The 25,771-nt window shown below is 45.8% G+C and overlaps 1 protein-coding gene across 2 annotated transcripts in view; it reads right to left on the reverse strand.

Annotated features, from left to right (window-relative positions):
* Nucleotides 1-25,500, reverse strand: part of Gadl1 (glutamate decarboxylase like 1) — a 212,265-nt gene extending 186,765 nt beyond the window's left edge. For both annotated transcript variants that reach the window (XM_045136747.1, XM_004662079.3), the window contains exon 1: nt 25,454-25,500. In XM_045136747.1, coding sequence (XP_044992682.1) covers nt 25,454-25,490 — 37 coding nt within the window. In that variant the 5' untranslated portion in view covers nt 25,491-25,500. The remainder of the gene's footprint in view (nt 1-25,453) is intronic.
* Nucleotides 25,501-25,771: the final 271 nt, after the last annotated feature.

Here is a 25,771-nt window from a genome sequence, read left to right on the forward strand (position 1 = left end):
ACACACAGTATTTGTTTTTTATTTTTAATTTTTTGAGGTAAGGTCACCCTTGCATAGGAATTCCCGGAAGTGCACTCACTCCATTTTTCCTCATTCCTCCTCAGCACTGTCTCTAGCAGTCATACTTTTCTCCTCTGTCCCCTTGGCTGTAAGTTCACACTCACTCAACCTCCTTCATGGACACACATTTGAGGAGCCCAGGATTTGATGGGGTTGCTTTATGAATAATCCTCACACTTCCTGCAGTTAAAGGCCGAGTGGAGTGAGCACTCATGTAGTTTGCCTGTTGTTGACTTGGCATCATTTTGGGCCCAGACAGCATCCCAACTTGAAGCGTCCCCTCCTCTGGGCCAGTCTTGGCAAGACTGCATGTTAAGTCAGAACATCTGTGGCTGGCATCGCCAAGTCCCAGTCTCAGGATGTTTTTGGTTCCTATAGTTTCTTTTTTAAAGTATTTTTTAAACTTTTAAAACATTTTATTCATTCATTTATTTTTATTTATTCAAGAGAGAGAGAGGGAGTGAGGGAGACACAGAAACTGTACGTGTGGGCACCCCAGGGATCCCAGCCACTGCAAAGGAACTCCAGACACACGCACCACTTTGTGCATCTGGCTCTATGTGGGTACTGGGGAATCAAACTCGGGCCCTTAGACTTGACAGGCAAGTGCCTTAACCACCAAACCATCTCCCTAGCTCACTCCTATAGTTTTTAACAGCATGTTATTTATTTAATATCTTCAATTCTGGGAGCTTTCTTAGAACCTCTACCGCCCCCCACCTACAAAAAAAGTCTCCCTAAGCTTAGCAAGCAGGAATTATTCCCCATTTTGTGGGACAAAAGAGCCATGACTCATGCCCTGAGAAACTTGGATTTTGTAGCTGTTCCCAACTGAGAAAAGTCAACTAGGCACATGCATGCTACCAAGTGCTCTTGGGACAGAGTTCCTTCTCTACTTACGTTGCTGGTCAAAGCTCGGAGGGTTCCCGGGTACTGACAGAAAGTCACCACAGAGCTTTTATGGCTTTTGTTTTTGCTTGCTTGTTTACTGGTTTATCCGTTTGTTTGAGACAGGATCTTTTTTCGGTGAACCAATGGGCGTATTGGAGTCACTTGGAGAGCGTGGGTGAGGGGCTGCTTACAGGGGCACGGGTGGTTCAAAGGCAGCTGCATTACTGCAAAGTCCCACCCTGTCCTGGATGGGGACCTCAGGGAACCTGCTTCACGGAATCCCACTTCTAGTTAACGTTCTACTTCCTGTATAATCCGGCTCTCCCTCCCCCCAAGATAGCTTAGGCCTGACTACATAGTCCAGGCTGGCCTTGAACTCCTGGCAATACTTCAGCTCCAAGTGTTTGAATTATAGGAATAGGCTGTTATGTCTGGTCAATCTTTTCTCTTTCTCTTTCTTTTGTTCTTTCTTACTTGCTTTCCTTCTTTCTCTCCTTCCCTCCCTTCCTTCCTTTTCTTCCCTCCTTGCTCCTTTCACGGTCTATCTCTATACAATTCTGGACATCTATGAGTATTGTATTGTAGTTACCTTTTCAGGGCTGAAACAAAATACTCAACCAAAAGCAGCTGATGGGAATAGTTTCAAGGTTTTTTTTTTTTTTTTTAATTTTTAAATTTGTCTTACAGTCTCAAGTGATAGCAGGGGAAAGCATGGAATGAGCAGAGGCTGAACATCAATTCTGCCACAGAAGGTAGAAAAACAGCAGCAGGAGAATGAGCCAAGGGGGCGCCCCTAAGCCAGCTCCCAACGATGCACCTCCTCCAGCAAGTCTCCATCTCCCAAATTCCCATCAGCTGAGGACCTACTTCAGAATTATGGGGTGTCTGAGTCAAATCACCACAATGACTGTAGCACTCACTGCCTTAGAGAAGAGTCTAGAACCCAGAGAGAAACGTCATGCCAGTCATGGAGTCAAAGCCACCTGGGCAAACTTTATCCACCTAGCAAGATTTTCAGCTGTAGTGTGGCATAAAGAAAACAAAGTCATAGTGGCTCTTAAAGAAAATAACAGCAGTGAACATTTCATAGTTATTTACAGTGGACTAGGCGAGGTGGTTCACCTGACCACATCACTGAATCCTCATTATAGGCTCATGATGAAAATATCTTTACGATTTCTGCTTTCCAGGCAAGGGAAATGGAAACCAGAGAGATGAAAGGAATTGGCCAAATCACACAGCTAGTTTGTAGTGGGAATAGAATCCCAAGCCAGAGCCTCCAGGTAGCCTATCACTGATGACTGCATTCTACTTCCTTATCCCCGCCCCCTCCAAGAAAGGCAAGCAATAAGAGATCACTTCCGGAGTCTCATCAACCTCACTGAACTATTTAGACAGGTATTTTGTCCTCCTGAAGCAATAAGCAATTATCTTGGAAGTCTGCGTGACATGGCTCAATTTAAAATCTAGTTTTAAAACCAATTTGCTAGAGTGTCGACTTCGGGATTTTAAATGTATTCCGTTTAACCGGCAATTTAAATGAAAATTTAAATAAATGCTATAAATGGGTGCCTCATTTGCATGATCTGTTGATTAACTCTGATGGGATACTCATCTGTGCCCAGGATTCCACTTCCTGCCGGGGGCTGAGGGATGTCACCTTCTGTGAGAGAAGAGGGCACTGATTCTCAGCCCTCTGTGCCTCGGCACACAGGCTAGGACACTGGTATGTGGTCACCCTCGCCACATGCAGGGATGTACTTACCAAAACTACTTTGTGATGTTACTGGTTGTGGTTAAAACACCCACTGAGAATCTGCAGTGAGGCCCCCTCTCCAGGGGGTACTGTTAAATAGAAATACTTCACCTAAACGGCCCCCTAAGGAGAGAGCACTGTGTTACAAGGGGGCTAGTGAAGTGCTGAGGGCAAGAAGCTGATGTGGGACCAGGGCTGAGCTGCTCAGTGAACAGTCTGCCTCCCTTCCACGTGCCTCAGAGCACATATTCTAAAATGTTTGCCGTCTACTGCCATACCACCCCAAACGTGCCCGCCCTCGTCTAAAATGTTTACCTGCCAAAAGCCACCACAGTGACTTGAATGGCATGCTAGATGCCCGAGAGGTCAACGCGGGAGCCCTGGGAACGCTCGCTCGCTGCTCTGTGCCTCTCTGATGTGCAGAAGTGGCGAACAAGCAGAGCTCCCCAGCGGGATCACAACGAATCAACCACAGGTCGCCATCAAGGGAGACCTGCTGTCACCCAAGCTTGGATCCATCCAGAAGATGCCCCAACGACTTTTTTTTTTTTTAATTATTGGATCTTAGTGTGGTGTTCTTACAGTTACACACAGGTCATTCATCAAATGTCCCCAGTTTTAATTTTGAAAGATATTTATTTATTTGTAAGGAGAAAGAGAGTGAGAGCAAGTGTGAGTGAGTGAGTGAGAGAGAGAGGGAATGGACACGCTTCCAGCCACTGTAAACAAACTCCAGATGTATGTGCCACTTTGTGCACCTGGCTTTATGTGGCTCCTAGGGAATCAAACCTGGGTCCTCAGCTTTGCAAGCAAGTGCATTAATGGCTAAGCCATCTCTCTCTGCCTCCCCCACACCAATTTTAATTTCAGAGCTGAGATTAAAATAGCACACAGGTGGTTAAATGCTCAGGTCAACTGGATACACTGGATGATTGTAGATTAACCACCTGTCTTAAGTATGTTTTTTTTCTGTGTGTGTGTGTGTGTGTGTATGAATGTGTACAAAAGCTAGAAGACATTCTCATGTATTGTTCCTTGAAAATACAGTCCACCTTTTTTGAGACGGGCTCTCTTACTGGCCTAGAATTCTCCTACTAGGATGAACTGACTGACCAGTAATCCCCAAGGACCCTCCTGTCTCTGCCTCTTCAACACTGGGATTTGAAGCATCAGCTACCATGCCTTGATTTTGATTATGTGCATTCTGGGAATTAAAACATAAAACCACCTCTATTTTCTTCAGAACCAGTTTTTCCTACTTCCACGGCAAATCTACTCTGACTAGTTCATACCTGTTCTTCTTCAACATCCCTCATCCAATAAAAACAAAAATCAAAGCATCCATTTCCAGCTGCGTCGTAGTCTGGATGTGGAAACCTCCTCCTCAGGCACCTGTGTTGGAAAGTTTGGACCCCAGCTGATGGTGCTATTGTAGAACATTCCGGAGGCCTGTGGGCGGGTCTCGAGGCTTATAGCCTGGCCCTCTGCTTCCTGGCTTCTCTTGGCTTCCTGGTCTGTAGAGACTTTAGTGAGCAGTTTCACACTCCTGCTGACACAGCCACAAACCAATCCCACTGCCATGACTAGCTGCATCTCTTCAAACTGCGAGGCAAAACACACCGTTTCGGTCACAACTGGGGCAGGAAGCAATACAAGCTCCATGGTCCCCCCAAATGGGGAATGCTGATGTGCGAAGTCTTCATTTAAGTCGGGGTTAAGAAGCAAAATTTAGCTTCCGGTACTCACGGTGATAATGGACTATTGGTGGTCTTTGTGGACCCTTTACAAAGTTACCTTGGTTCCGTGTGTGCTCCTAGAAAACCTGATTCTTACCAAGAGTTTCCTCGTATTAAATGCCAGGGAACCCAACATTAGTAGGCACTTAGGGTCCATTGTCTTGTACAAATATTTGGGATACCATGAGAGCCAATTACCATAATCAGTTCTACAAATACGGGAGAATCAGAGAGCTCAACGAGCCTGCATGGAGACTACACAGCTCACACACTAAATCCAGAGCTAATATTCAAAGGGTGATTGATTGCCATGTCTCATCCCTTTCTACTAAGCCCTGTGACCTCTTTCCCCAGGGGAGGGATGTAGACTAAAACACACAGAATAACAGAATGGCTAGCTTCTGAGTTGACATACTGTATTGAACACTTCTGGGTAAAACTGTCATCATGGTTCTCTTTTACAATTACTTTCTAAAAATCCCCTTTTGTTTTGCTATCCACTTGAAAAATAAGGACACTAGCTTACATTATGAAATTCAATTTTTTCATAGATTTTCTTTCTCCTCCATCACAGCTTCATAAAAATTAGGTACTGAGAGGAAACGGGGATGGTGGCATCACAGAATAGTGCCCAATGAAAACTCACATGAGGGGTTGGGGAGATGGCCTAGCAGTTAAGGGACTTGCCCACATAAAGCCAGATGCACAAAGTGGCACATGCATCTATAGTTCACTTGTCGTGGTTGGAGGCCCTGGCATGCCCATTCTCTCTGGCTCTCTTTATCTCTCTCTCTGCTTGTAAATAAATAAAAATATTTAAAAGATCTCACAGGACGAAGATGTATTGCTTGGCTGTTGTTTTTCTTTATAGCCCACTTCTCATCAGAAGGAAGAGATAGGTCATCAAGTGCCAGCTAAGTCCTCGTTGATTCTGTAAGTCAGTACACAGAACGTGGTGACCCTTCACCATGGCACCAGGGTGCTGAACTGGGAAGGGATCACCCACTGGAACCCTCAAAGAAAGCACTTCAAGGCATGTTTCACTGGCAAAGAAGGAGAGTTTGGGAATTCAAGATCCTTCAGTGTTGTAGTCAAGTTAACAAAATAGATTTGTTTTGTTTTTCAGGCAGGGTCTGGCCCAGGCTGGCCTTGAACTTACTATGGAGCCAGAGACAACCTTGACCTCCGGATCCTCCCACTTCTCCCTCCACAGTGCTGGGTCCATAGGCATGTGCCACCACAGCCAGTCTGCTAGGGTTGGGCATCAAACCTAGGGATACACACGTGCCAAACGAGCAGCCAACCAACTGAGCCACGTTCCCAGCTCCTAAAATAGACTCTGCTATCCAACAAAGGCTTGCTAATAAGTGACTTAGATAATACCACCATTTAATGCAGTAAGAAGCTTCTAGGGCTGGAGTGATGGCTCAGCATTTAAGGTGCTTGCCTGCAAAGCCTAAGGACCCAGGTTCAAGTCCCCAGTACCCACGTAAGCCAGATACACAAGGTGGTACATGCTTCTGGAATTTCATTTGTACTGCCTAGAGGCCCTGGCATGCCCATTCTCTCTCTCTCTCTCTCTCTCTCTCTCTCTCTCTCTCTCTCTCTCTCTCTGCCTCTCTCCCTCTCATAAATAAATAAATAAGTAAAGAGAGACTTGTAAAGGAGTTGGAAAGATGGCTCAGTAGTAAAGAATGAGGGTCAGAGACCAACTGAGGTTGATTCCCCAGAACCCATGTACATAGCTGGGCATGGACATGCGTGTCTGTGGCCCCAGTCCTGGGAGAAGCAAGACTGGAGAAATACTGAGACTCACAAAGCCGCTCTACCTAAGGATCCATGGGGTGATCTTGTCTCAAGTAAATAAGAAAATGAGCAGTGGAGGTGGATATCTGAATGTCTCCTCTGGCATGTTTCAGAAGATGCTACATTTGCACACACATATACACACTTGGGAATAAAAACAAAACAAAACAAAACAAAAAAACCTGAATGCTGAAGTTCTCAGCCCTGCCCCCAATAAATGTCAGATGCTGGTGGAAGAAACAAGTATAAATTCCAACTCTGATATCATCAACCTTTTAGAAGATTTGTTTCTTACTGTCTTAACGCTCTGCATATAAAGAGCATCCCAGGTCAATCTGGGTAAAACTTGATCATGAAGTTTGCAGTCACTTTCTGCAGTGCTCTGTAACAATATTTGATATCGAAGAGTTCCCCTCCCCGCTCAGTCCATCTTGGCTCCGGGTGATGGGAGGTGGGAAATGTGGGAGACTTATGGGCAGCCCCTGCCTCTCTTGCCCCCACCCCTCTTTCTTTCCCATCCTTACTCTGTTCCAGACATGGATATTTTCTGTTGATTTTTACACTGACACTTTCTCCTTCCTGACCTTCACCTCACAGATAACCTTTCCACATCCACCAAAGCATTTGCTCTGCACTCTACCAAATTCTGCAATATTTGCCCCCTAGACCTGGTGGTTGTATTAAAGGGGAAAAAGAAAAAAAAAAAAAAACACATTTTGAAAGCTCTACCTCAAAGCAATTGCTATTCAAAGCTATCTCTTTACTTTGAAGCACCCTTTTTTTTATCTTTAATTGTTGGAATCTAAATAGCATGTGCTTTTCTCTTTGTTTTCTCCCTGCAAAGATAAGAATCTCTTCCAGGCAGAGAGAGGCTGCAAGAGAGGTGCAGAGACTCGGGAGAGATGGAAAAGCTCTCAAGGTGGATTGCAGTGAGGGGTTCAAGCACTCTGCAAATACACTGAGAACGGAATTGTAAACTCCACAGGCAAAGCTTGAGAGTACAAATCGTATCTCACCAAAGCTCTGAAAACCCCACAGAGTCAACAAAGGCAGGCAGCACAGCTGGCCGCTCAATTGGCAGCTGTGGCAAGGACGCTTGGTGGTGCCACATCAGGGCACAATGGAAAGAGAGAATGCAAGAGAGAAAGCATTCACTCCAGCCTCATCCCAAGGTTAGAGACTGGACATGTTCCCAGAGCAGCTCAATGACCAGAGAGCTAGAATAATCAAAAATGTGATCAGTTGCTTCAAATCAAGAGCCTGACTTGTAATTATGTACACAACTATTTGCATGAAAAATACTGCTTAATTTTAACGTTTTCTATAGAAGCTTCTTATCTGGAAATATCAAATATCTACAACATACAAAAGAATATGGAAGGACGCCAAGTGATATCAATGGAACAGATATGTGTTAACTCTTCACATGATGGATTCTTCCTGTTCCATCCAGAGAAAGCCTCCTTCGGTTGGGCACAGTCCCAACCTCCCTTGGGCTAAAACAGCACATGGCGACATGACCAAGTTTGTTGAGAGAAAACCAAGCAGGCATCTGGGAACCCTCACCTCTACGGAGCTGCATGTATACCAACCTCAATAAGTGGGTCATTTACCCCTTAGCAGCCCCTGAGGGACTTCCCTTTGGGGGTTCATTTCCATTCAAACACACCTCAGTACCACATCAGGTGGCCAATTCAGCCTGAACCAGTTTTGGGGGTGAGTGTGCAGTGAGGCAACTCATGTCCTTTGAGTGATCTTTCAGGAGAACACCCCAATTTAACGTGTTATGCCTGTAAATGGTCATACTATGTGATTAAAGGTAGACACACTGTGGGAAAGGACACTCCCGGTCGAGAAAAGCTTACCTAATCCAAGCTTGTTGATCTCAATAGAGAACCACTAGATCTGTGGTCCCTGGCAACCAGCTCCTCCTTCTGGACCCTATACGAACAAGCCGCACACAGTAAGTGACCCTCCTGGACAGTCTAGCTCCCGTAGCCTGCTGCTCCCTTGCAGTGCGTTCCTGCACAGTCCCCTTAAATAAAAAGTCTTGGGCTGGAGAGATGGCTTAGCGGTTAAGCGCTTGCCTGTGAAGCCTAAGGACCCCGGTTCGAGGCTTGATTCCCCAGGTCCCACGTTAGCCAGATGCACAAGGGGGCGCACGCGTCTGGAGTTCGTTTGCAGAGGCTGGAAGCCCTGGCGCGCCCATTCTCTCTCTCTCCCTCTATCTGTCTTTCTCTCTGTGTCTGTCGCTCTCAAATAAAATAAATTAAAAAAAAAAAAAGTCTTACCGCTTTACTACTCATGTGCACTTTCTTTTTCATGTGTGCTTTTTTTTTAGTCATGTGCGCTTTTCAGCTGTTTGAATGGCATGTCAAGGACCTGAAAACTCAGAGACCGCAAGTGTGAAGGAGTGTATCAAGTGGCAGCTGAAGACGCCGCTGTGAGCTGAGTGTGGCGGTGCACAACCGTAATCCCAGCACGCAGGAAGCTTAAGTAGGAGACTCTTCACTTGAAGCCAGTCTAGGCTACAGAGTGAGTTCCAGGCTACAGAGTAAGTACGCGCCTGTCTGAAGAAATTAAAAAAAAAAAAAGAAGGAGGAGGAGGAGGAGGAGAAGTAAAGAAGGGAGGGAGAGAGAAAGGGGGAAAGGGAAAAGAAGAAAGACATGAGAGAGTGAAAGGAAGGAGTAAAGAAAGGAAGGAAGGGAGGGAGGGATGGAGGAAGGGAAGGAGAAAAATAATTTAAGGACTAGGAATATAGATCAGTAGGTTAAGTACTTGCCTAGCATGCATGAGGCCCTGGGTTCAAACCCTAGCCCCACATAAACCAGGTGTGATAGTATACACCTGTATTCCCTGAATCGGACAGGTGGAGGTAGGACGATCAGGAATTCAAGATCATTCTTGTCCACATGGTGAGTTCAAGGTCAGCGAGCTACAGGTGACCCTATCATAGAAACAAAAACTAAAGAAGAAAGGGTCTGGGGTGATGGCTCAGCAGTTAAAGATGCTTGTTTGCAAAGCCTGCCAGGCTGGGGTTCAGGCCCCCGATATCCATAGAGAGATAGATGCACAATGTGAAGTTTGTTGGCAATGGCAAGGAGCCCCAGGCACAAGCATGCTCTGCCTTTCTCTCCCTCTCTTGTCTTTTTTGGATGCTTTAGAAGTACCAAGTTCTCCAACATGCTGCAGGCTCGCCATGCTAAAGGACAGCAATCTTACACGCTCTCAGGAAGGGCTGTGGTTTGAATGCTGTGCCCTCTAAAGCTCCTGCTACGACCCAATGGCCACTGTAAACAGGACACGTGGTGGCACCCTGAAGTAGTGATTATACCAGGAGGCCCTCTCCTTATGGGTGGGACTGCGGCTGTTCTGAAAGGCCATGTTCAACCCTCTTTCTCTCTCTTTCCCTTCTGCCTCGTGATTACACAGCAAGAATGCCAGCCCACTGATCTTGGACTCTCTGGATTCTAGAACCGTGGGCTGAAGAATGTCCGCTTGTGACAAATCGCTTAGCCTTTGCTATTCCGTTATAGTCGCATAAACAGACTGAGACAAGGAGGCAAAGATGTTTCTAAATTATTTTCTGAACATTTCTATCTTTAAAAGGTTTTCTTTGGGAGGGGGGCACGCTAGGTACAGTGACTCACACAGACAATGCCATCACCGGAGAGGCTGAGGCAACAAGATCACCACATGTTTAATACCAGTCTGTGCTACAGAGTGAGACTGTGTTTCAAAAATAAGAATGAAATAAAAACAAAAAACCTTTTTGTTTTTGTTTCCTGGTTTGTAGATAATATTAGCTTTTTATTATTATGGTAACCATGCACACCCATAAAATTTACCATCTTAGCCATCTTCAAGTGCCCAGTCAGGCACATTAAGTACCAGGTCAGCTCTCCAGAGCCATTTCACTCTCCAAAACTGAAATTCTCTCCTAGTGAATCACATCACTGACCCTTCTACCCCCACTGCCTGGGAACCACAGTTTGACTGTTTCTAGGGATTAAACTCCTTTAGGTACCTCGTGTGCGTGGGTTTGAAATATTTGTTGTTTTGTAACTGGTTTATTTCACCTAGCGTGATACCCTTAAGGTCTGGTGAAGTCATGTTCGCATTGCTGTTAGAACTCACCCAACCAAGAGCAGTTTGTGGGGAGAAGAGGTTTATTTTGGCTTACAGGCTCAAGGGGGAGGCTCCATGATTGGCAAGGGAAAATGACGGCATGAGCAGAGGGTGAACATCAGCACCCTCACCATCATCAGGTGGACAACAGCAATAGCAGAGTGTGCCAAACACTGGCAAGGGGACACTAGCTAGAATATCTACAAGCCCATCCCCAACAATAACACTGCCTCCAGGAGGGGTTAATTCCCAAATCTCCATCGGCTGGGAACCTAGCATTCAGAACACCTAAGTTTATGGGGGACACCTAAATCAGACCACCACAAGATCTGTCCACCTTGTAACGGATGACAGTATCCCTTCCTTTTTAAAGAATGAAGAATATTCCACCGTGTAAACACTTGTTTCTTTATCCATCAATCTACTGGTGAAAGTATGGCTTGTTTTCACAGCTTAGCTACTATGAATACTGCTACTCTAGTGACAGGCATACAAATATCGCTTCACCACTCTCTGTCCCCCATATGCTCATGCGTTTTGAATACTTGGTCCCCAGCTGGTGGCAGCTTGGGAGGTGCAGCCTTGCTGGAGGAAGTGTGTGGCTGGGGCGGACGTTGAGGAATATTAGTTCTGCTCATAGCTCGCTCACTCTTGCCGCTTTTTCTCATGTTCTGTGTCCAGCCTCTGTTGTTGCTGTGCTTTCCCCTGTCACTGTAAGCCAGAACAAACACTTTCCTCCAATAAGCTGATCCTGGGTGGGTGTTTTGTCCCAGCAAGGAGAAGGAAACTGCTACACCCACCCTCCAATTCCCTTGACTAAATAATCAGAAGTAAGATGGCTGCATCATATAGTGATTATAATTTTACTTTGTAAAAAATTGAAGAGCTGGGGAGATGGCTCCATGGGTGATAGCCTTTGCCATGTAAGCATTAGGTCTAGAGAGGGTCAGATTTGCCCTGAGTTCAGTAACAATTACCCACGTAAATAGTTGAGTGTGGGACTGGAGAGATGGCTTAGCGGTTAAGCGCTTGCCTGTGAAGCCTAAGGACCCCGGTTCGAGGCTCGGTTCCCCAGGTCCCACGTTAGCCAGATGCACAAGGGGGCGCACGTGTCTGGAGTTCGTTTGTAGTGGCTGGAAGTCCTGGTGCGCCCATTCTCTCTCTCTCTCTCTCTCTCTATCTGTCTTTCTGTGTCTGTCACTCTCAAATAAATAAATTTAAAAAAAAATCGTTGAGTGTAGACACACGTGCTTCTGACCATAGTGCTGAGAGTGGAGACAGAAGAGCTGCTGGTGCTTCATGGTCAGCCGGTTGTCTGAAAATGGCAACTCCGGGCTCCATGAGAGACTCTGTCTCAAGGAAACAATATAGAAGAGTGTTACAGAAAGATATCTGACATTTTCCTCTATCCTCCACATGCATGAGGGACATGCATGTCTGCACATACATACATACACTATACCTACATGCATCACACCTCACATACTGCACACAAATGCAAAAAAATTAAATTTTATTACGATTTTCCATGTATGGTGAAATAGCAATCCAGTTGAACCACATCCTTTTCAATACTTATGATTCTATATTGCTCAATAGCAGTGACCTTAGTGGACAGAAGGTGAAATGTCACATTGTAACTCTAACTTGCGCTTTTCTGGTAGTTAGAGATGTTAGTTGTTTTGTTGTTGTTGTTTTGGGGTTTTGTGTTGTTGTTGCTTTTCTGCCTGTACTTATTGATCATGTGCATTTCTAGAGAAATGTCTATTCAAGTCCATTGTCCATTTTAAGTTAAATCATATGATTTTTGTTGTTGAATTTAGTAGTCCTTTCATACAATATTAACCCTTATCAGATGAATTATTCAAAAATATTTTTCTTCCATTCCACTAATAACCTTTTAATTCTGATGACTGTGTTCTTTAAGGTATAAAATGTTGTAAATTTGAAAGAGTTTAACATATTATTTTTTTCTTTTTTCTGGTTTTTTTTTTTTTTTTTTTTTTTGTCTGTACTTGAAAATTCCCCCCTATATATTCTTTTTTGGAATTTCATAGCCTGGAATCTTTTTAACCTATTTTGAATTAATTTTACAAGGGCATATTATAAGGGTCCAACCTCATACTTTTGAATGTAGATCTCCACTGTTCCAACACCATTTGCTGAAGAGAATGTCCTTTCCATTTGAGGCATCTTGTCAGCTCGTCAAGGACACATCTGCCCATACAGTGAGGCTATCTCTTCTACTCCTTGCATGGTGTCTATCTTTGTACTGTCTTGATGACTTTGTACCTGAAAAATGTCTTCAACCATGGAGTGCCCCAAATTTTATCTTTTACAAAATAATATTGGCCATTTAAGGTCCCCTGAGAATCCATAGAATTTATCATTTTCCTTTTCTTTCCTTCCTAGTCCTGTTCACTTCCATTTCCTTTATTATTTACTTCCTTCCTCTCCTGCCCTTTCTTCCTTTTGGACATAGTCTCACCCTGTAATCCAAGTTGTCCTCAAACTCATAACCCTCCTGTCTCAATCTCCTAAGTGTTCCAGTTACATATGTACACCAGCATGCCCAAATCATGTAAATTTTTATTGGTTATGCAAAATAGTGGGTTTCATTATAACATGTGCTCTGATTGTTTTTACACACATCCCCATTCCTTCCCTGTCCACGTACATTTTAAGAGGATCTTTTAATGTGTGCAAAGTAAAATGCCACTATGATTTTGATAGGGATTTTATTGAGCCTATAACCTGCTCTTGGCAGTATAAACATTTTAACAATATATTCTTCCCACCTATGACAACAGATGCTTTTCCAATTATTTGTCAGCAATATTTTTTATAGCACTTGGTAGTTTTCAGGTTTTAAGTCCTTTACTTCCCTGGTTAAGTTTCTTCCTTAAATATTCCTTTCTTAATGTGTCTGAGTATTTATGTGTTTATGTGAGGGGAATGCATGTACGTGTGTGTGTATGCATGCAGAGAACAGAGGACAACCTCAGGTGACATACTTAGTAATACTATCTTGGGGCTATAGAGAGGCTTCACAGTTAAAGCCCTGGCCTGTGAAGCCTAAGGACCCAGGTCCAATGCCCCAGAGCCCACGTAGCCAGATGCACATGGTGGCATGTGAATTTGGAGTTTGTTCACAGGGGCTAGAGGGCCTAGTATGCCCATTCTCTCCCTCCCTCTCTCCCTTTCTCTCTCTCTCTCTCTCTCTCTCTCTGTTTCTCTCTCTCTCTCATAAACACATAGAATACCATCCATGTTTTTGGAAACAAGGCCTCTCATTGGCCGGGAACTCACCAATCAGGCTACACTGCTGGCCACTGAGCCCTGGGGATCCACCTGTCCCGACCTCCCCAGTGTTGGGGTTATAAACATCCACCACCACCATGGCAAGGATTTTTACTTGGGTTCTGCTGATAGAACACAAAGACTCATCGTTGCTCAGTAAACACTTTACTGACTGAGCTATCTCCTCGGCCTCTCAGTGCTCTTTCTGATACTAGTTTAAATCTTTACTTAAAAAAAAAAAGTAGAAACTTCAAGCATTTGACATTTAAAGAGATTAGCAATGAGACAGCCAGCTGTGACAAAGACAGCTGGTGTCAAGATGTAAGTCTTTGAACTCTAAATATCCTGTTTGCTCACCCAGGCCCCAGTGTGTCCAACCTCAATCTACATAATCCTCCATTCCATAACCAATGAGGACCAAGACCTGGGCAGTAAGGACGCCTTCCACATCATCCTCTCGAGTCTGAAAGCCAGCATTGCTGGGACCCATCCTCAGCTCGCAGTGGCTCAGCCAACTTTAAGTTAAGGACATCAACCACATGCGGCGGTCATAGCATGAATCCCAGCTGGGGCCCAGGCACAACGCTGGCCCTGTGACAGTCCCACTGTATGAGACCTCAGTGCTACCTTGTCCGTCAAGTGAGCATCAGGCCAAATCCCACACTGGTATACAGGAAAAAGAATCTTGCTAGGAAGTTAGGGAAGCGCTCTTGAGTTCAGCCATCTTGTTCTGTGTCCTTCCTGGGCAACGGTTTTGAATTTTGTCCTTGCCTGGGGAATGCAATGGTTAAAGTGAATGTTGGAGTTAAGACAGTGAGTCAGCTCAGGGCTGGAGAGATGTCTCAGCAGCTAAAGCACTTGCCTGTGAAGTCAAAGGACCCGGGTTCAATTCCCCAGTAGCCACGTAAGGCAGATAAACAAGATGGCATGTGTGTCTGGAATTTGTTTGCAGTGTCTGGAGGCTCTGTGTGCCCATTCTCTCTGGCCCGGTTTTCTGCCTACCTCTCTCTCTCTCTCTTTCTCTCTCCCTCTCTCTCTGTCACACACACACATAAATAAACAAATGAATATATTTAAATAAAACAGTGAATTCAGGATCACTGGGGAAGAAGAAGGAGAAAGCACATTGCAAATAACCAAAGCTGACCATATAAAGGAACAGATGGGTGTCACAAAAAAGCAACAGAGCTGGTGTTGGTAGGCACTGCCTGGCAGCCAGGACCACCCCACCGCCACTCTTGAAACAAAAACCATCAAAATAGAAGAGGGTCGGGTTTGGAAGGAACAAGGATTTCACTGGAAAGTGAACTGGTCCAAAGAAACTATCAGGAGGGAATCCGGGCACAGTGACAAACGCCTTTAACCACAGCATTTGGGAGACAGAGGTAGGAGGATCACTGTGAGTTTGAAACCAGCCTGAGACTACAGAGTGAGTTCCAGAGAAAGAGACCTGATCTTGGGGAAGAAAGTAAACTATTAAGAGGAGATTATGATCAAAATAACATGTTCACATGTGAAAACTGTCAATTAAGGAAAATAAAATTAGAAACAAAATGTGACAGAAGTCAAAGGTCACAACCTCACCCTATGCTGCATTGGTTATTTGGTTTGGAGGACTTATTTAAACTGGGCCTTATTTTAAAGCCTACTCCCCCTGGAGCTTCATGCTGATCTATCCCTCCAAGTCAGCACAAGAAGTCTTTGCTGAGGGGAGGAAGCGCCTGTGCGCAACGGGCCAGGGTCCCTGCCTGCGATTTCCCATCCGCCCCCACAAGGCCGCGAGGGAAGGAGTGTCGACTCCTCTATCCTCTGATGACTGAAGGGGTGCTCAGGGGCTTTCCTTCATACCCCCAAACCCTCCTTGACAGCGCCTTCTGTTTGTCTAACAGCAATCCCATCAAATGAGAAGAAGCCAAAATGTCCATTTGTGAAAGAAAAAAAAAAAAAGTTGAATATTTCCAGTCACTGGATTTCCAAGAACTGGTTATTCTGGGCAGATTTTCAACTCAGTATTATGCCTGAAAGCATTGTTAATTCTTGTCCAGCGTGGCAGGGGTTTCCTCCGTCTCTTTTTCTTCTCCTGTCATTTTAATTAATTCTCAGCCAGTAGCTTTTCCCTCTGTCCTGTTTATGATAACAAGTATGGAAAAGGCATAAGCATTCAGTAATGAGAGTTCATTAGAACGCATCTCAGAATCCAGTGTAAGGATTGTGTTCTGAACAATTGAAGTGACACTCGGGCCTGTGTGAGATGATGGAAACCCAGCCAGATGAATACTGCTGCAAAGCCCTGGCCTGAAATGAGGGAGGAAAACAAATAACCCAGGCCAAACCCCGCTCCTGAGCTGCTCATCACCATTTTCTTCTTGACACAGGAAATGCTGCCAATTCACTACAGGAAATATAAGAAAGCAAAAGAAACTAGGAAAAAAAAATCCATTTTCACCTAATCATACACAGTGATTTCAAATCCCCAGGTGTGTGTGTGTGTGTGTGTGTCTGTCTGTCTGTCTGTCTGTTGTTTGATTACTGTTTTTCAACAGAATGGACTTTTAGTGCACCCACTATTTTGCAATGTACTCTAATTTAAATTTCTCAGGATTTGCATTTTCTTAACCAAATCCCTCTTGTTAAATATTTAATTCACTCCAATATTTTAATATCGTGAGGGAGAAAAAAGGAAAACTTGAAAATTAGTGAAAAGATCAAAAACAAATTTGAAGAAAACGTGAAATACCACTGGTTTCACAAAAGGCCGACAGATATAAAAGTTTGCAAGTGTCCCCATAATCACCAATCAGCAATATTTAAGATAATCAGTCAATGTGAATGATAGTTTGAACCAGCCCATTATAATGCTTAAAGAAGTTAATGGACACATTGAGAAACTGAGTATGAGAAAGTTAATCAAAGGCTTGACTGTCTAATAACAGGCCTGGTGGGTAACAATGATTTGGTGCCTATGTTGGAACAGACAGGCAAATCTGCAAAAGGTGGCGTGGCCAGGAGGAGAGCCCTTGGGCCGAAGCAATGGCAAGGTAGAGCAATTTCTGTACTCCGAAAGCTAAGGGCTGTGATTTCTCGCCGTGAATCAACACAGGCACAGAGGAGCTGTGGAACCCGCGAGTCTGTCTCCCGGCAGCAGAGGCACCACATGGGGCGCAAGAGCACGGGCGTTACGTCAGGAAGGGGACATTGAGAATGGAGCGCTGCGTGGCAGTGACGTCTGAGAACTTTCCAGACAGTATGAGAACCAAACAACCAGACACACTTGTTCCCAAGAGCCAGAGAAGGTTTCTTTTTCGCTTTCTTTTCTTTTCTTTTTTTTTTTTTTTTTTTTTTTGATTTTTCGAGGTAGGGTCTCACTCTAGCCCAGGCTGATCTGAGCCAGTTTAACTCACTATGTAGTCTCAGGGTGGCCTCGAACTCACAACGATCCTCCTGCCTCTGCCTCCCGAGTGCTGGGATTAAAGGCGTGCGCCACCTTACATAAGGTTTCTTAAGTAGTTTACTAAAAGAGTTCCCACCATGGGGTCACCTTCACGCCATAATCCATGCCCTTGAACTCCCCGTAGCTATGCTCAGTGGAGAAGCCGGGGATCAGAACCCGACTTTTGGCCCTAGAGCTCCCGGCAAGCAGTAGACAAAACCAAGTTGCACGGCTGCCGTGGTCTACAGCAACTTCTGTGATGTATATGTGTGGCCTTCTTCTCCAGCTAACAGTGACGATCCTAATAGCAGTTCATACAGAGACAGCATTTACACTGAATGAGCCAGTACTTGGGGTGGGGGTGGGGGTGGGGTGTCCCATGTCCTTTAATCCTCACAAGGAATCTACAAGGCAGCTACTGTTACAGAGGGAAACTGGACCACAGAACTCAGCAACTTTGCAGGAAAAGAAACGCTCCTCAGCACTGGCCACCTTGCAAACACCTCCAGCTACAGAGCAGACTCGGCAGGCAGGAGATCTCGCTGTACAAGCATGAGGTCCGGAGTTCGGCCCCCAGCACCCATGTGAGAAGCTGGGCGTAGGAAGACATGTCTGTATCACAGTACTGAGGAGGGAAGACAGGAAGGTCGCCAGGGCTCTCTGGTCAGCCAGTTTAACTCAAAATAGTGAGTTCCAGGTTCAGTAAAAGACATGTCTCAGGGGGGAAAAAGGTGGAAGAAAAATGGTGGAGGATACCTAATGTCTTCCTGTCTTCCTATGGCCTCTGTACGTGCAAACAAGAGTGTGCACATGACACACACACACAGGTGCATGCGCAACATGTACACCAGACACACAAAACTCACACACAAACACCCCAGGCTCATGCACAAAACAATGAAAGAAGGCTTACAAGTTAGGCGTGCATAAACTGTCATAGAAAGATGACATCACAGGCTGGAGAGATAGCCCAGTGGTAAAGGCACTTGCCTGCAAAGCCTAAGGACCTGAGATCGATTCACTAGCACCCACATAAAACCAGATGCACAAAGTGGTGCATGCATCTGGAGTCTATTTGCACTGGTAAGAGGTTGTGGAGTGCCAATTTACACTTTCTCTTCTCTCTCTCCCTCTCTCTCTCTCTCTCTCTCTCTCTCTCTCTCTCTCTCTCTCTCTCTGATTACAAATAAATAAATAAAATTTTATAAAAAGATTACAGTACAAAGGAAGGGAGGCCAAGCGCACCAGGAGAACAAATATCAGCTTACCCGTGACGTGCAACAATGCGGTGTATTTGACATGGAAACAGGTTGGCAAATTAATGCCGTGACTCACTGGTTTTCTGTTCCCTTTTCTTATTCTCACTTTTTTAGTCAGTCAGCTCATTTAAGCCAGTTATATTTGTTGTTGTTGTGGAGTTTGCTTTTGTGTCTGAGGGAAGGCTTCATGTAGCCCAAGTGGACCTTGAACTTCTGCCTCTGCGTTCCAAACGCTAGGATATAGTTGTGCGTCAGCATAGCAGCTGTAGTTAATGCTATTTTGTACCAGTAAGAAATTTGAAACTAAATGTTCAAAAAGAATTAGGAGGTTGGGCTGGAGAGATGGTTTAGCGGTTAAGCGCCTGCCTGTGAAGCCTAAGGACACTGGTTCGAGGCTTGATTTCCCAGAACTCACATTAACCAGATGCACAAGGGGGTGCATGCATCTGGAGTTCGTTTGCTGTGGCTGGAGGCCTTGGCGTGCCCATTCTCTCTCTCTCTCTCCATATATATATACACACACACATATATATATATGCCTCTTTCTCTATGTGTCACTCTCAAATAAATAATAAAAATAACAACAAAAAAAAAAAGAATTAGGAGGTCAAGTTCAGAAAAATAAACTGAGTCAATGACCTCCGCCTGCTGTGACTGGTAGTGCAATCAGAGGAAGCTACACCATGCAGAGTATGGATTTTCTGCCTTGTATGCTGCCTCCTAAGATCAAAGCAAGTTCATACAACTCAGAGAGGCGAAGCAAGCAACGACTTGAGGGACACTCACCACAAGAGAGGCTCTCTTTGCCCTTTGCTATCGAGCCACCTAATTTGTTAGACAATATATAATCGCTGTCTTCAGAAATAGAACACAGGGGCTAGGAGATGGCTCAGTTGGTAAAGTGCTTGTTTTGCAAGCACAGAGGATCCAACCTCAGCTCCTCACCCCCCCCCCCCCCCCCGTAGAAGGAAGAAGAAAAGAAGCTGAGTGCAACCAAGTGCTCCTGTAATCCCAGTACTGGGGAGGAGACAAGATCCCTGGGGGTCTGTGGCCAGCTAATCTAACCAAATCACTGAGCTCCAGGCCCAGCAGGAGCTCCTCTCTCAAAACATAAGGAGGACGGGCTGGAGAGACCGCTCAGTAGTTAAGGCACTTGCCTGCAAAGATTAACGACCCAGGTCTGATTGCCAGCACCCACATAAAGCCAGACGCCAAAGTGGTGCACACGTCTGGAGTTCGTTTTCAGTGCTGGAAGCCATGGCACCCCATTCTCTCTGTCTCTCTTCTCTCTATCTCTCTCTGCCTGCGAATGAATAAATAAATATTCAAGAAAAACATAAGCTAGAGAGTGATTGGGGGACACCCCAATGTGGACCTCTGGCCACACACATATGTAAACATGTTCCCACCTATACACATATAAGCATTTATATATTATTTATATTTATATATTTATATATATATATTTATATATATTTATATTTATATTATATATTATTTATATATTATATTATATATTAATGTGCATGCATGAAAACAGATGCACAAATATATTTTAAAGTTTTAAAAATTGAATGGATTTCAGTAAAATTTATATTTTTTATACTATAGTTTATTTAAGCCACCAAGCTATTAGATATTTAGGTGCCCCTATTGCTTGACATGTAAATAGTTTATTTTATTTGCTTCTTTTTCTGAGGCAAGGTTTTGCTGTAGCCTGAGCTAACCTAGAATTCACTATGCATCAGGCTAGCCACAGAGATCCTCATACCTTACCCTGTCAAGTGCTGGGATTAAAGTCCTGCGCCACTATGCATGGCACAAGTTTATTTTAATAAGTTTATTATAAACATCTCCAAGGGAGATCAAGAAAATGCATATTGGGGCTGGAGAGATGGCTTAGCGGATAAGCGCTTGCCTGTGAAGCCTAAGGACCCCGGTTCGAGGCTCAGTTCCCCAGGTCCCACGTTAGCCAGATGCACAAGGGGGTGCACACGTCTGGAGTTCGTTTGCAGAGGCTGGAAGCCCTGGCGTGCCCATTCTCTCTCCCTCCCTCTATCTGTCTTTCTCTCTGTGTCTGTAGCTCTCAAATAAATAAATAAAAAATTAAAAAAAAAAAGAAAATGCATATTGAAATTTCAAATACAATATTGAATAGGCCTCAAAGTCTTGGAACTCATTGTTACCTAATATCTCCCGTCACTGCTTAAACCCTTCACTGGTGCGTGAAGCGTACGTTGGACACATGTACCTATTTTATGTCTGCATTTTGCTAGGTGCTGGGCATGCAATAACTGTATGCGGTTTATGTCCTCACAGACTTGGGGCAGGAGGCAGGGACAAGAGGAGTTACGAACCCTTTTGCAAAGGACCACATGAATTCTACCAGGCTGATCTAACTCAGCGAGCAGGGATCAGAATCCGAAGTCATTCGTAGTAGCTTCTCTGCGCTGGGCATACGTGGTCCAAACTGCCTTTGAAAACCACCCTCTTGTGAATCACCTGGGCGCTGAGTTCGTTCTCCTGCTTTAATATATAAAGTAATTCTTTTCGGTCCTTTTGCAAAGTAAAAACCCAAGTAACAAAGACTCATGGCGGCTGGCATGTGTGTGCCACAGCAGTGCTGCGTCAGCAAATGGATGGTACTCAGGAGCATGGGTTGAGTGGATACCACCCAGGGCTATCTTTATGCTAACACTTAACAATTGTCCTGTTACCCTGCATGCACATTTTTTCTTATTTATTTATCATTTATTTGTCTTTTAGAGAGAGAGAGAGAAAGGGCACGCTAGGGCCTCCAGTCACTGGAAACAAACTCCATATGCATGTGCCACCTTGTGCATCTGGCATTACGTGGGTCCTGGGGAATCAAACCTGGGTCCTTTGGCTCTGCAGGCGAGCACTTTAACTGCTAAGCCATCTTTGCAGCCCCACATTTTTTTCTTTATTTGTGTGTGTGTGTGTGTGTGTGTGTGTGTGTGTGTGTGTGCACATGCCACAACATGGGTGTGGAGTTCAGAGAATAATCTTGGGGTGTAAGTGCTCTCCTTCCACCTTGTTTTGAGACGGGATCTCTCTTGTTATTCGCTGCTGCGAAGGACAGAATATCTGGTCGATGAGCTTCGAGACTCTCCCGGTTCTGCCTCCCATTGCCGTAAGCACGCTGGGGTTACTGAGGTGTGTGTGCTATTTTGCATCTGGCTTTATGTGGAGACAGGGGACTGAACTCTGCTCAGCAGGCCTGTGAAGTAAAGCACCTTGAACTGCTGAAACATGAACATAAACATTTTACGAGGGGGCGGAGGAATGGCTCAGCAGTTAAGGCAATTGCCTGCAGGGCCTAAGGACACAAGTTCAATTCCCCAGTATGGTTAAGTCATACACACTACCAAAGCACAAAGAGTGGAGTAAGAATTTTTTTTTTTCTTTTTGAGGCAAGCCCAAGAGATTGGCTTTTTTTTTTTTTTTTTTTTTTTTTTTTGAGAGACAGAGATCGGTGCACCAGGGTCTCCAGCCACCGTGATTATCTCCAGACATGTGCGCCACCTTGTGCGCATGCGTGTCCTTGCACGCTTGTACCCTGTACCCTGTACTTCCTGGCAGAATAAGAATTCTTTATCTACGACAGATTCCTTACGGAGTCTTGCCATCCATCGTGGGCACATCGGTCACGTACAGTCACCACGCATGGTTAAGACAACCCCATCGTTCAACACGCTCGTGAAACATCAGTCTGTTCTACGTAATGCCTCGTAAACACTTGGAAGTGTACTAAGTCAGACGGATAGATCCTGTATCATTTAAGTATGCCACAGCAAGGGCCTGGCACAATTACGTGTTAGTCACCATGTTGTCACTTTGTCACCTGCTCTGGGATAACCAAACTGCTATGGAGGTAAGCCTTCCAGTGTCTCAGGAATTCAGGTTTACGGTTAAATCTCCAACTTCACTGGCCGTTTCTTGCAGCTAGGAACGTCACCCCAAGCTACCAAGATGTCTGGTCACGTGAATGCTGAGAACTGTATGTTGCCGTAGGACCCGTCCTACTTGTGTTTTTTAAATTTCTCTGAGTACATGGGCACGCGTGTCAGCACATGTGGAGGTCAGAGGTCAATCTCTGAGCCTCCTCTTGGCTCTCCGCCTCCTCTGTGAGGTAGATAGGGTTTCAGCAGAGCTGCGGCCGCGTGAGCCAGTCTAGCTGGTCTGGCTTTGCTATGCCTTTCTTTAAATGGACTGACCTAACCTTTGCCTGTGAACTTTAGTGGAGATCACTGCTTGGAAATAATGCCTGCTTACGATAGAAACCTCGATTAAAACCCATTAGCACCGGGCGTGGTGGTGCACTCCTTTAATCCCAGCACTCGGGAGGCAGAGGTAGGAGGATTGCCATGAGTTCGAGGCTACCCTGAGACTCCATAGTGAATTCCAGGTCAGCCTGGGCTACAGTGAGACCCTACCTCAAAAAAAAAAAAAATCTGCAGAGCTGGAGAGAAGGCTCAGTGGTTAAGTTACATGCCTGCAAAGCCTAAGGACTCAGGCTCAATTTCCCAGTTACATACACACATGCTCTCTTTCCTTGGAAATAAATAAATAAACTACATTATATATTATATATAAATGATATAAATAAGTTATATATATATATATATTAATAACAGACCTATGTGCAGGGTCTGGAGAGAGACAGTTCAGTGGTTAAAGGCACTTTATGCAAAGCCCAATGGCCCAGGTTCGATTCCCCAGTACTCATGTAAAGCCAGATGCCAAAAGCAGGGCATGTATCTGAAAGTTTGTTTGCAGTGGCTAGAGGCCCTGGTGCACCCTTTCTCTCTCAGTTTCTCTTTTTCTCCTTTCAAATATGTTAACTAAATAAATAAAACAAGCAAACAACAAAGACCTTTATATGCAGAGCACGTGCAATCCCAACACTCAGGAGACTGAAGCGGGAGGCTGGCCGGTTTCCAGTACACCCGAGCCGCATCGCCGACCCTGCCTCACATCCCGCAGCCCACCAAATAAAGAAACTCAGAAGCGTTTTCGGTGTGGTTATGTCACTGAAACCTTGCTTGCTGTCCTGCCCTGGCAATAGGTGAGCAACTGCGTACAGCCCAGGTGTGGCCTCCAGGGACGCCCTTCTGTCCGGGGCCTCTTGCGGCTGGTGGGGACAGCAGACACCAGCTGACTTGGCAATGACATTCAGTGAATTTCATTTCATTCACAACACCATTCCCTTTAGAAAGAGTACATAGCTATTTTCAAATGCTTCCTTTCAGAATACTCACGGCCATATGGCTTTAAACTAAAATTATCATGGACACGTGCATGTGCATAACCTCCCCCTGCGCACGAGTGTGCACAAACACACATACACACACACACACACACACACACACACACACCCCACACATGGTGGGGAGGAAAAGTAGGGGCTGGGGAAAGGGCTCAGCCAGTGGGAAGAGCGCTTGCCATACACGCCTGAGCGTCTGAGAGAGTCTGAATTCCATCTCCAGCACCTTCGATAACAAGCCGGATGTGGCCCCCGTGCCAGTCACCCCTGTCCTGAGGGAGAGGAGACTGGAGAAGAGCTGTGCAGCCTGTCTGACAGGAAGAAAAGAAATGGCAGCTCTGGCTTCGATGAGAGACTTCACGTCACTGAAACAACGCTGAAGAGTAATAGAGATGCTCACCCAACGTCTGCCTCCGGCCTCTGCACGTGTGTGCATAGACACATGCATCTGCACACACATGTGCACACTCCATACTTACATACACCACACACGTACACACACGCTAAATGAAAATTAAGAGTAAAATCAAACAAACAGGGCTAAAGTGGTGGCTACAATTGCCTCCATCTTCCCTTCACATTCAAGCAGTTGACATAATTTTTCGAAGTCTTTTGGTTTTAATGAACCATCCAGTTGTTACTTCTCACTTCTCAGAAAGCCGAATGGTTGTAGTGCAGCCCCACCCTGCAAACAACACAGTTAAACGCTGGCAAAAAGACCGACGGTTCAAAGGGACGATTTGGTACATTTAGTGAAAACTGTAGCAATGTGATATACGGATGTCTGTATGAATGAATGAAGGGAATGTTTCTGCACAATGTTCTCACTCGCTAGCTCCTGGGTACAATATCCTGCTCCGAAAGTGACTGGTCCCGAGGGACCCTGCCAAGGTTACCTGTCCACCTGCACAGCCCCGGCCCCTGGGGGCGAGTTCGCAACTCCTTAGAGGCCTCGTTAGGGCATACTCAGCGGGGCTTCCAAAGGTTTCAAACGAAGAGAAGTTATTCCTGGCGGAGGGCTCCCCAAAGGTCAACAAGCAAGCCACAGTACTGACTCTTCAAAGGAGGGGTCTGGATGCCTGGGGAGGGGGAGCGGGGCACAGAATTGCGGGGTCTAGCCGGAAGTCCTCAACCCAACTCCCAATCCCACCCGCCTATGTCGGTCAGCCTTGCTAGGTTAGGAGGAGTTCATCCCGCCCCTGGCCAAGCAATGTGGGAATCCTTCGCTGGAAAAAGTTAGCAATGGCTTTGAAAGAAATCGAACTAACTTGAGCATAAAGTCTTCTGCTCCTTGATTTCCTTACACCACTAAGGTCTCACTTTTCTTTTTCGGTTTTTTTTTTTTTTTTCAGCCCTAAACACATTAGGTCATCCGGCTTAGACAAGCTAGCTTCTCTGGGCATGCTTGCAGGGAAGCTGGGCGTCATCCTGGTGCCAGACCAGGAGCTGAGCGGCCAGGCTTCCAGGGAAAGGGGACCGTGGCCCCGGCTCTAAGGACACCCGCCGCAGGGCGCCCAGCAGTCGCCTCCCTTGCAGCCAGGCCCCTCCCCCGCGCCCCATTAGCTGCCTGGCATGGTTCTCTGCACTTTATAAAAAGTTAACTCCTCTGGCTCTAAAACAAATAAATAAATAAATCACAGGGGAGGAAAAAAAACAAATCCACAAAGATGGGGAGATCTTCCCACCCACTCAGGCTGTGTCTTCCCGGGATCGGCCAGCGGAGATGGGGGCATTACAAATGCAGCCCAGGAAGGGAGGCTGGGGACCGAGACGCACGGACGGACGCAGCGAGCGGTTACCGTGGGCCGCAACCCGGGGGTCGCCGGCTCTGCTCATCGAGGGGGTCTCGGGGGGCTCCGCGGCCAGCAAGGCTGAGGCTGCTGCGCTCGCTCCAGGCGGCGCCTCCTCGGCCTCTGGGAAGCGCAGGTGCGGGGGCGGCGACCGAGAGGGACCGGCACCGGTGCTCGCCGTGACTCTCTCTGACACCCAGGCTGCGGGGCCCCGCCTCCCAGCAGCCCCATCCTGGGAGCTCAGCAAGCTGAGTCTGAGCTTGACCTCGGGCCAGCATCTCTCCCTCGGCCATCTCCGGGAAGGTGGGGGCGGGGGCAGGGCTGGCC

This window comes from Jaculus jaculus, chromosome 17 (genome assembly GCF_020740685.1).
Source record: "Jaculus jaculus isolate mJacJac1 chromosome 17, mJacJac1.mat.Y.cur, whole genome shotgun sequence".
Lineage (NCBI taxonomy): Eukaryota > Metazoa > Chordata > Mammalia > Rodentia > Dipodidae > Jaculus > Jaculus jaculus.